Source organism: Typopeltis vanoorti, chromosome 13, assembly GCF_054136105.1.
Source record: "Typopeltis vanoorti isolate ZY-2024b chromosome 13, IOZ_Tvanoo_1.0, whole genome shotgun sequence".
Taxonomy (NCBI): domain Eukaryota; kingdom Metazoa; phylum Arthropoda; class Arachnida; order Uropygi; family Thelyphonidae; genus Typopeltis; species Typopeltis vanoorti.
Window position 1 is genome coordinate 89,643,070 of NC_143561.1, and position 12,822 is coordinate 89,655,891.

The window sequence follows — 12,822 nt, forward strand, 5'->3', positions numbered from 1 at the left end:
TATCGGGTGTATTACATTCCAAGCTTTTGTCAGTCTGGATTTTGAAATCCCAGTGTATTTTAGCTTTTTCATTCTCAACCACTTTCTGGTGAACTTTATGCTTCCAATAGTCTTTAGATACTTCAAACCCATACTTTTTTACATAAATGCCAGTGGATTATCTTAGCTACGTTATCATGCCTTTTACAGTACTCAATTTGTGCGATTTTGCTGCATCCACTTATAATGTGGTCTATCGTTTCTTCCTTTTCTTTGCACAATCTACATTTACTGTCGTCTTGAATTTTTTGTATTTTTGCCTTCATAATGTTGGTTTTAATGGCCTGTTCTTGTGCTGCAAAAATTACCGATTCTGTTTCTTTCTTTAGTGCTCCATTTCTCAACCATTGCCAGGTCAAGTTGCTGTCAGTGCTGTCCTCTATGCTGTGAAGGTATTTTCCTTGCAATGCCTTATTTTTCCATCTTTCGGTCTAACTTTTACTTGGTTGGTTGGTTTTGTATTCCAATTTTGTCTCCATGGGTTTAAATAAACCCTCTTTCCTTACCTCAATTAGAAATTTTTCCGTTGTTTGCTGCAGATAATCATTTAAATTTCGTTTTTCTTCTTCATTAACTTGCTTCACTTGTAATAATCCTCTACCTCCTTTTTTGCGTGATAGATATAGCCTATCAGTGTCACTGTGAGGATTGAAGGCATGGTGCATTGTCATTAATTTTTGCGTTTTTCGATCTAAATCTTCCATCTCTAGCTGGGTCCATTCAACGATGTCTGCTTATATCTCAGAACAGGTATGGCCCAGGTATTTATTGCTTTTACCAATTTCCAGCATTAAGCATTGACTTAAGGAGTTTTCTTAATCGTCTTATGTATTCTGCTCTAGTTCTTTCTTTCTTTGATCTTATTGTGCAGAATTTGTGATGCTTCTAAAATTCCCAAATATTTGTAGCTGTCTTCGAATTTTATTGCTTTGATTATTTGACCATTGAGTAGCTCGATTTCGTTCATGTCTTCAAACTTTCCTCTTGTTATTCCAGCAATTGCACATTTGTCTAAGCCAATATATATATATTAGGATAACCAAGTTATTTTATAAACTTGGCTATTTTAACTCCTAATTCCAAGTATGCAAACAATTAAGTTTGCACCTGAAACACAGTTCAAGTTTAATGATGGTACGACACCAGGGCAACTCATTGTAAAGGTGGGTAAAGCTCTGATCACTATTCTTAGTATTTTCCCATAATGTAAAGCACATCTCACTAGAAGATGTATGGTAGTGACCCCACCCATAATGTATTGCAGTATACATCTTCTAGTGAGATGTGGTTTACATTATGGGAAAATACTAAGAATAGTGATGAGAGCTTTACCCACCTTTACAATGAGTTGCCCTGGTGTTGTACCATCATTAAACTTGAACTTTGTTTCAGGCGCAAACTTAATTGTTTGCATACTTGGGATTAGAAGTTAAAATAACCAAGTTTATAAAATAACTTGGTTATCCTAATATACAATATACCCAAGTTAAAAAATTTATTACATATATATATATATATATATATATATATTTGTAATGGTCAGGTAACAAGAACTATAATTGACTTTGTTGTTATTAATCATAAACTATCTCCACTTGTTGATATATATTTTTACAGATCATTATTTATTAGTCTCTAAATTAGAAATACTAACAAAATGGAGAAAAATAATAAAGAAAAATAAAGCGCCTCCGTAGCGCAATTGGAAGAACGACGGTACATTGCGCCCTTCGATTGGAATAGGCCTAAGTTCGATTCTCGTCGCGACGGGAGGAATCTTTATCTGGTCGATTTCAATCGATGGTGAGTTAGCCGATCTCATACGGAGGTAGCAGGGTTTTTTCTCCCGGAAACTCGGGTTTTTCATCCCGCATACATACAAATCGGCCCTTCAGAACACACGCAATTTACAGACAAAAATTACTAGTTGTGGTAGTGTTGGAGGTGGGCGGTAGATGGCGTTGATTCGTAGTAGAGGTAAGATGTAGAGACAGTTGAAGATGTCCTCCCGCGATGAGTCTTCGGACTCCTTGGAGGTATCAGGAATAATAATAATAATAATAATAATAATAATAATAAAAAGCAAGAAATAGAACAAATATATACAAAGTATATGTATTAGAAAATTATATCAGTTATGATTAACATTTTACCTTAAAGAAATCAAAATAAATGAAGATTATTGTAGCAAAATGATCATCTTTATTTAATCAAGATAATTCAGTGTCTGAAGTGCTTAGAAAAAAAAAGAAAAAGAAAAAAATTTGGTATAGAGATATAGAAAATTCTTTAAAGAAAAATAATTATCATATACAATAGATTGTTCCTTCAAAAACAAATCAAACAGAAAAAATATGTAAAAATACAAGAATATAGCTAAACCATAGTAAAGAAAGTTCATCCAGATACTGCCTCTTTGTTTCAGTTGATATTACCACAATTAAAATCAGACTTTTTTTTGCTTACTAAGCCAATCTATACCTTTCTTTATCATCTTTCCACATTCTCTGGCCTATAGCAGCACTCAAGTAAATATCTCATCCTGTTTACCTCCACCTTTAACCATACTGTCTCAGAAACCACTACCATTGTTTCTGTATTTATCTCCATCTTGTTTAAGTATAATTCTCTTGCTATGAACAGTACTCCTTCTCCCTTCCTATTCTCATCAAACTATATTTCACTTATTCCAACCATTTTTGGGTGAATAAACTCAATTAGTACAACAATTTCATCTCTGAATTTACTTGAACTTCACTTATTTTAAATATTCTGGTATTTGTAAATAAATACAGCAATTCAATTTTGGATCAATAACCAGTCCTATTCACATCCTCTCAGCAGTATCCTCCACACCTGTTTTGGCCATTCATCTTTATGAATGGCCAAAACAGGTGTGGAGAACCACTTACCCCATACAGAACCACTTACCCCATATTTTACCCATATGTTCTTTGCCTAGTTTTGTGTTTTTTGCAAAAGGACTAATTTTTCGAAAAGCTCTTATAAACATTCATCACATTGTAGGATTTGAACAGGTTATTTCTAATTGAAGAGTACATGTCCATCTAACCAACTTTGTCAACCAAGTGGATTGTATCTCTGCTCTCCAACCAATAGGCTGTAGATTCCAATTCCACTAGAGTCATGAATGTTTCTGGATGTCTTTTAGACCTCAATAACTAGTGATATCTGACCCATCACTCTAGTTAATGAAGTCTGAAATGGCCTAAAAAGCTTCATGTTTAGTATCTAGAACAGGGTTATGATTGTTATGATTTGCCAGTCTGTTTGGCCGATTGGTTAGTGTATCTGCTTTCCAAAAACTGTTGCGAGTTCGAATCACACTGAGGACGTGAATGTCTCTAGATGAGGTGAATTACATTTTCTGGTGTAAGACCATCACCACACTTATTTGAGGTCTGAAATGGTTTTGGTTTGTAGAACAGGGTTTCTGGACTATGTAAAAAATAAATATAAATACAAAAAAAATGTAAAATTAATATTAAAAAAAGTAGAAAAACATCCATAGTTCACCCATGGTAAAAATGTACTTTATGCTTATGTAACCCTTTTGTGGATGGGAGCAACATAAAAGTAATAATAATAACCTTTAGCTTACATTTTTTTTAAGTTGACCCCACACATGAAAAGTCACAAGACCTATAAAACTACAGTGCCATGTGTGTGCAAGTGATTAAGGAGAAAAACTTACCTGTTGATATGTTTCTTAAAGAGCAGGAGGTTGTACTCAGTGGGAAAAACAGTATGGGGATAGATTGTTCCAAAGAATAGAGGTGAATGGAATAAAGGAAACTGACATTGAAGTAGATGCTCTAGTTCTTGTATGGTTTGAAGAAAGTGGAAGAATGATAATAACGGCCTATTCAGAAGAGCACTGCCCATGAAAGTACCTATAGAACATGCACAGTGCTGAAACAGAGTGCCTATGATAAAGTTGCTGAAGGGAATCTGTGAGGGAAGGATCATCTATTAAGTGGATTGCCTTCTGAATATCATCAAGAATTCTTAGAGATGTCTTGGGTGCTCCAGTCTAAATGTGGAAACAGTACTTCAAATTTGGATGGATCTGAGACTTATAAAGTGTTAGGAGTTGAGAGGAAGAGAAGTAATGTTTAGAACAAAAGAATACCAAGTTTTTCAGAGGCTAAGGAGGCTATGTAAGTAATATGTTTGTGTCAAGATAAACTGGACATAACAGTCAACCAAAGAAGAGAAAGTTGATCTTGAAAGGAAACTGGAACATTATCAAAAATCAGAGGGAATGAGGTAGGATTTTTCTTGCTGGTAATAAGGAAGGCTTGAGTTTTTTTAGCATTGAAATTTAATAAGTTGTCTTCACCCCATTTCAGGATGTTGAGGAAGTCAGTGTTCAAGTCACTGGTTATGGAAGATCTTGAGGTATCTAACATTGGGGTACTGCAGGATTTATCAAATGAGGAAGAGGAATGAAGAGTACTGTCATCGGCAAAGTAGTGAATAGGATTTGAAGTCAGAGAAAGGAGTTCATTGATGTAAAGTAGGAAGAATATGGATGAGAGCACAGAATCCTGAGGCATTCCAGCATTGATGGGGAAATCTGATAAAAGAAAGCCATTTACTATGACACAATTTTCAACCAGTGAGGAAGCTGGAAATCCAATCATACAGTGTAGAAGGGAGACCGTAAGATAGCAGCTTGTTTAGGAGACCTCAGTGCCAGGCACAATCAAATACCTTAGAAATATTGAGAGTGATAACATGAGTTTTTTCAAAATTGATCTTTCCATGGCCTGAGTCCAAAAATGGGTAACATTAACTAGGAGGTTGGCTGCAGAACAGGAATGGTGGAATCCATATTGAAGATTGCTAATTAACTGATGAGTCTCCAGGTAATGAAGAAACTGGTTGTTGATAACCTTCTCCATCACTTTTGAAAGTACTGAGGTGAGAGCAATGGGATGATAGTTCGATGGCTGACTTTTGTTCCCTTTTTTTTGGGTATAAGCTGAATGCAGGCTTGCTTCCATGCTGTCAGGTAGATGCCAGTAGAATATGAAAGTTTATGTAGACAATACAGGATGGTTGTCAGTTCTGGAGTACAACTGGAAGATTACCATCTGGACCTGGAATGTTATTAGTATCAAGATTAATGGGAATTTTCCTGATGTCTTTTTGGCAAAAGTTCAAAGGAGGCATGCAGTGGGCAGTTTGTGGAAGTACAGGAGGTCCACCTTTTTCCTTGAATGAGGTTACCATAGTGCCATTAGGATGCAAGAGAGGTGGCAACATGGAAGGATAGAGGTTATGTCTAACAGCCTCAGCAAGGGACCAGAAGGATTGACTGCCAATTGAGCAGTAGGCTAGTTTATCGTATTTTATTCTTATGAAGTCTGCTTTGGAATCATTGATAACTTTTTTACATGTTTCTGGGTGTTGTATAAGCTGAATGAGAAGCTGAACTTTTTAATTCAAGCCATTGAACATAAGCTGTATTTTTATCTTGGATGGCAGAGGCACATATTTTTGAGAATCAGGACTTGGATACAGGTTGGGATTTGCAGAGGGCAATGAAGACTCTCATTCCAATTTTGGTTACTAGTTCAATGCAGGTGTTTGGATTATGATAGTGAACAGTAATCTGACCATACAAAAAAAAAAAAAAAACTACAGTAGCACTCCATCACTGAGGATATTAAATTTTAGTGATGCTTCCTATCTCAGCTTTATGCATGCATATTTTCAATACTCTTTAACCTGTCGTATTTCTGATAATTGAATCTGTATCCTTCATGTGTTGTTCTCTCTCTCTCTCTCTTTTTTTTTTTTTTTGTCATATATTCTGCTGTGCATTCTACTCAACCAAATTATCTTATTCATAATTTGTCCCTGTGTGTGGTTGAACATTGAATGGCAGAATGTTTGAATTTTTAGTGATTAACAGTATACTTAAAGAGAATAAATATAACTTTGTTGATTATATTATACTTGATGTTTTGTCATCCATGTTAATGACAAGAGATGCTAAATACAAGTGAGTATTGATGACACTGGCAGATTTCTAACCAGTACAGAGGGTATAGTTGAAGTATTTAATGAGCAGTTTATCAGCATATTTTATCCTTGTGAAGGCAACATCATGAACACCTGGAGTGTAGAGGGTATGGTGGAGGAGGGAGACTGATGGTGAATGAGCAGGAGGTATTTGAGGAATTAAGTAAACTCGATGTTAATAAAGCAGTAGGACTTGACAATATATTGTGTGTCTTAAAGGAATACTCTAGGGAATTTATGACACCTGTTTAATATGAATCTTTCAATAGGACAGGTTCACAAAAAAGAGTAATACTAAGGCTATAAATTATGGGCCAGTCTGTGCATCTGGGGTTGTTGTTAAGGTGTTAGAGAAGTTGGTGAGGACTAGACTAGGATTCAGAAGTGGGGTTGATAATAGCAATACATGTATTCTTTATGATGGTTAGCATGGGTTTGTTGGGTGGGGGGGGGTCGTGTTTCAGCAATCTGCTTATCAGGTTAATGTTGCAAGATTTCTGTCTTCAAATTTGAAGGAGGTGGAAGAGATGTGAGATCTGGTGAGTGTAGTGGTAGATAGAAACTTCAAGTTTAGTGATCAAATTTGTTAAAATTGTAAGAACATCATAACAAGAATTTATGACACCTTTGGGACACCTGTTTAATATGAGTCCTTATACTTAATATAAGGATTTCATTCAGGCCACATATGGACTACTGTGCACAGATTTGATTGCTTGGTTTTCAAGGGGATGAGGATGTTTGGGGGAGAGAGTCCAGAGAAGGTTTACTAAGTCATTGTCAGGTCTATGAAATGTCAGATATGAGGAGAGATTGAGGGAATGCAACTTGCAGAGCCTCGTGAATTGAAGAAGAAGAAGAAAAGGGGATATGATTGAGACATATAAATTGATACAAATCAACTTATATGCACACCAGATTAATTAATGTGGAGAATATAGTTAATTAATTAATGTGGACAAGAGGCCATCCTTGTAAGCTGTATAAGAAGAGTGTGAGCAGGGGAGTGAGACATGTAATGAGTGTGGAAACTGTGAATAGGTTTCGAGCATGGTTCAGTTATCTGTTTTGCATGAGAGAGTATGGATATCCCTGTGATTCCTTGTGAATCTTTTGACTCGATGGAGGTCAGATGATAATAATATTAATTATTCTTGTTGTTGTTAGCTACTAATGAAGTAGTGTCTTTTTTTAAAAGTTTTTTTTGTAATTCCTGATGACATAATGTAAAGCACAACATAATTAAAAATTATGTTTAACCTCTTTAAGCATTATTAATCTTCAGATAATTCAAGAAGTTTTTTTTGTCATTAATCTGTCATTTAACACATTCTCTACTTTATATTCTTCATGTTCATGCTCATGCTTGTTATACTGCCTTTCTTAGAGCCACTGCTCTCTTTCTGATGCTTGGTTCCTCTTGTTTTATCTGAAAAGCTGTATTTTGCACATGCATTCAAATTTAAAAATCTTTTTTTTTTTAACTATTTAAATTTTTTCATCCATCCATAATACAATTATCACAAAATTTGTTTGTTAAGCTCATGTAGCATGAAAAAATCAACTAGCTCTTTGAAACTGTTTATCATAGTGTGAACTAAACTGAATCGAATTTGAAATAAGATGTAAAAAAAAAAAGAGTTTCATACAAATGTCTGTTACTAAAAATAAATAAATAAATAAATAAAACTATTAAAGCAGTTTCCTGAGACAAAAATGAACCTGTAAACCAAGTTCAAGTTTTGTGATTAAACTAAAATCATCTTCATCACACTACACCACTTTGTCTACTGATCTTTCAGAAAACTTTTTCAATTTATGTTGTGCGGTATTAATACGTATTCTTCCATTAAAAATAAAATGTATAGAAAAAAAGGCAGTAATGAGAAGATAAGTTTTAAAAAAATATATTTATATTGTATTACAGTATAAGCTATCGTTATTTGCAACTTTGTATTTTGTAATATCATGGAAAATATAAACTCAAATATACTTTTTTTTTTCTAGTAAAGGAAATTTATTAACTGCTGTTCAGCTGCTCAAGTTGTGTCAGACTGTTGCTCGGGCACAAAGCCTTGCCCATTCACTAATTTCTTCATGTTTGTCTCTGGGGCAAATTTATACTTTCATGGTTCGTATAACTATTTTTTATTTAAAATATGATTTAGCATTTTTAGATGTGCCATGTGAAATTTTCAGTTAAGAATGGGTGCATGGTGACTGCAAAGTTGGTGATAATGACAGACTTCAGCTTGAAACAGTGCCGTGCAGTAAGAAACTGGAGGGAAGGATGTTAGCATTCCACATAAAATGATCAAGGGATGTTTTTCCAGTGTCAGAATGCATACCTTATTTATAAGGTTAGGAAGATAAATCAGATGAGAGTAAAATGAATGAAGCATGTTATTATATAGCAGCCTTTAAAAAAAAAAATTTAAAAAAATCTCATGGGAAAAATATAAGGGAAATATGATTAGTATGTTCATAATCAGTGCAAAACATAGGCAAGAGGTTTGACCAGCATGGTAAGGAAGGTAGAAGAAGATTATGAAAGGAATGGGTTAATTATCCAAACAGATCAGAAGAAATTCAAAACGTTCTTTTGCTGTGTGGTGAGTAAAAGGAAGAATGATTATGGAAGGATAACTTTAAGGAATGCAGATGGCAGAAAAGTGACAGAAGAAGAAGAAGAAGACAACAAAAATGTTGAATTACTGAGTGATCACTTTTTGAGGGTGTGTCATCCAGATGGAGATATTGCAATGATTGATGTAATAGAACCACTGTAAGAATAGAAGTGGATGAACTGGAGGTACTAAGGATGTTACAAAATCTTGATGTGAATACAGCTATAGGATTAGATGGTTTCCATAGACAGTAGTAGAGAATTGGCAGTGTCTTTGACAAAGCTGTTTAATTTAAATCTCAGTACTGACCTAGTCCCAAGTAATTAAAAAGAGGACAGGAGAGTTCCTTTATATAAAGGAGATTTCAGAACATGAGATTGAGAATGGCAAGGTGAAGGGCATTCTGCAGAAGAGGAAAAACATGAAGGCTATGGTCAGAGTTATCAAGAGGAGAGCTGACATCCACATTATATTTGGAAGAAGAACTAATTAAGAAAGATTTAGTGTGTTGGGATAGACATACAATTTGTGTTAAGTTATTACTGACAGCAAAACTTCATACCATATTTACTTGAATATATCTCACACTTCTAATTTTACTTTATGAAAAAAGAAATTAAAAAGTTTTGCATATACCTTGCATACGAAAAAAGTTTAAAACTTTAAAAAATAGATAGTGAATGTTTTTATGGCAGTTTCAAATATTTTGGAATTCGGTTGAAGAGAATCAGCATTTCAACTCAACAATCATTGGTTTGCCTTTGTCTTTGGAATATCACAGGACCGTTTTGCGCTCTGCTTTCACTTCTCATTAGTCATTCGTGAAGGATTGTTCATAATGTATCTGCAGTCTTGTAAATGACTGGTAATTTTTACTTGAAATATGGAGAAACATTCAAGTTACAATACTGGTTTTAAATGCAAAGATCATATGATTCTGAAATGATAAAAGGACAAGCAATAATGAAACTTTGTTTTAATTTAATTACAGAAGCATTGTTGCTAAAGATACAAATATATCACATGATGAAGGGGAGCAGCTGATATCGTAAATAGCGTTGATAATTAAAATTTAAATATATTCATTTTATAAATAATGTGAGCAATTATAATGAATATTTGGGATTTAATCAAATGTCAATTTAATTTTTTCCTGCAATTGTTTCCAAAAATTCCCGCATATATCTCAAACCACTTTTTAACTTTAATTTTTGGGAAAAAAGTGCAAGTTATATTCGAGTAAATATGATAATATCTTTCAGCTTGAAAGGGAAGTCAGTTTGAGCTGTGAAATTTGATATCACCAAGGAAGATAACCTCACTGTTATCAGACTACAGAAAGCCAAGCTTCAGAGATTAATAATAATAATTATTATTATGGGCAACTCAAGAAGTTCTTAGACTCATCGAGGGAGGCTCTAAACATTATGTCAAGAACTATTCAGCATTTGCACAGTATCTATTATACTTTGCTTTGAACTCATTCACAGTTCAAAATTCATGGCACACACAACAGACTCTGGCAGCTAGGGCCGGCATTACCATTTAGACAAACTAGGCAACTGCCTAGTGCACAAGCCATGAAGGGGTGCAAAATTTTGAAAAATTGAAGGCAAGAAAAATTAAAATTTGATTTTCGTATATTATACATATTATATATTATTAATAAAGCATGCCAAAATAATTGTTATTTTTTATATTTAAAATTTCATTTTAAAAAATATCCAACTTGTGAAATAAGTGGCGCACTTGTAAACTTTGCCTAGGGTGCAAAATAACCTGGCATCGACAGTGCTGGCAGCTTATTGCACTCCTTCATCACTCTCCAAGTAAAAAAACCTTGTTCTGACACCCTTGCTAATTACACTCTTACTCAGTATCCATGGATGGCCCCTAGTTCTCCTGCCACCACACCTGTTCTGAAAAATTTCGTCTGAATTAATCTTGTAAAAACCCCTCAGTAATTTGAATATCTCAATCATATCATCCCTTTTCTGCCTATCAGCCAGTTTCTGTAACCCACAAATCTTCAAATCTTTTAGGGTTCATTCCATAGACCTGCTACCATCTTGATCACTCACCTCTGGATCCTCTCTACCTCTCCCCATCACCAAGAAACCCTGATACTCAGATCTGCACACAGTAGTCAAGATGGGGTCTTATCAAGACTCGATAAAGAAGAACAATAACCCGCTTGTCTCTGCTCGTCAAAGTTTTCTTCAGTAACCAAGTGATCTGATGAGCTGCTTTAGCTACTTTTGCTGTAATCAAAGAGGACTGAGTGTTATCAGAGTTTGGAGAGCAATAAATATAGCAAATGATAGCAACAAATGTGGTAAATAAATTTTAAGCCAAATCAGGGTCACACCTTAATATTCCTAGATTTGTAAAGCATTTGACAGAATACTATGTGGAAATCTATTAAGTAATTTGAAGCAAATAAGTATAAAGCTGGTGACATGGATATGATGCCCAGTAGACATGAATAAAGAAGAGAAAGGACAAGCCAGGTAACCAGTGGAATATCACCGGCCTCTTTGGTTGACCACTGCTGTTTAATTTGTTTACTAATGCCATTGAGGATGATTTGATGGAGGGAAGTTTTGTTGAAGAATGGTGAATGCATGAAATGTGTCACCAGATATAGTTGTGAGTGCATTGTCGTTGAATGAATTTAAGGAGAAATATGATAAACATATTTCTCCTTAATAATAGTAATAGTGTAAATCTTTCAAGATGAATCTAAAGACTTCATGGAGATGTTTAGATAATAATAATTAATGTTATGTATAAATTAAGATTAAAATAACATCTGTTAGAATTTTAACTGTATTATACTTTATTGCTTGCTTTTATCTACCAGAACATAATTTAAGTAAATTTTTTTTTCATTAATATGACTATTTTTATTCACAATTTTTGACATATTTTGTTATGTTTTACTATCATATAGTGCATTTTGGTTTTGGCTAATATAATACAGTTTGTATTTTGCAAAGTCACAAATAGAAAAAGTTTACTTCACAGAGAAATTATTTTCTTGAGCATCTCCACAGAATCAGACTCATCATGGAAAGCCTGTACTTAACTATTCACAAACTGCTTATCACACTTTTTGAATTCATTCACCAGTGAAGCACTCATATCTGCCTCTGCCAACCCATTTCAGTTATTCACCACCCTCTAAAAAAAAAAAAAAAAAAATCTGATTCTAGTACCCTAGATAATGACACTCCTACATAAGTTCTTGGGATGATCTCCTTATTCTTTCCCTTCCTGTCACGTATTGAAAAAAAGTCTTCCCCTTTAATAACTTATATGTGCTGTCATATCTCTTTTCCACCTGTCACTGTCTTTATAACCCATAGACCTTCAATCTATCCTGATAGGGTGCATAATATAGACCTGTCACTGTCTTTATAATGCATAGACCAGGGGTGTCAAACTGGCGGCCCCCAAAGCAATTTCGTGCGGCCCCCGACACCTCAAGGAACGATTTTAAAAAAAGGATGGTCGCTTTTTATAATAAAACAGAAATACCATATTTACTCGAATATAACTCGCCCTTGCATATGACTCACACCCCTGTACCCTGATTTTACTTTATGAAAAAAGAAATTAAAAAGTTTTGCATATACTGTACATCGCACAAGAAAATAAAGTTTAACCATTTTCACTTTGGACCTCAAGGAACGATTTTAAAAAAAGGATGGTCGCTTTTTATAATAAAACAGAAATACCATATTTACTCGAATATAACTCGCCCTTGCATATGACTCACACCCCTGTACCCTGATTTTACTTTATGAAAAAAGAAATTAAAAAGTTTTGCATATACTGTACATCGCACAAGAAAATAAAGTTTAACCATTTTCACTTTGGAACAATAACTCGCTCCCCGCAGTAATAAACAACACGCCTTCCCCAGAGACATTGGCTGTCTGTGTAATATATTTCTCAACATGTGTAATATATTTCTTTAGTGTGATTAGAGACAACTGGTATAAAAACGGCACTAACTAATGAGTCACATTCCCCCCCACACACACACACATTAACCATGCTGTTTAGACTTAAGCAAAACCATATGTTTGACCGGCAA

At 34.4% G+C, this 12,822-nt stretch overlaps 1 protein-coding gene across 2 annotated transcripts in view; it reads left to right on the forward strand.

Annotated features, from left to right (window-relative positions):
• LOC150100350 (tetratricopeptide repeat protein 29-like) overlaps positions 1 to 12,822 on the forward strand; it is a 267,893-nt gene that overhangs the window by 202,437 nt on the left and 52,634 nt on the right. For both annotated transcript variants that reach the window (XM_090402521.1, XM_090402520.1), the window contains exon 9: positions 8,101 to 8,224. In XM_090402521.1, coding sequence (XP_090258647.1) covers positions 8,101 to 8,224 — 124 coding nt within the window. The remainder of the gene's footprint in view (positions 1 to 8,100; positions 8,225 to 12,822) is intronic.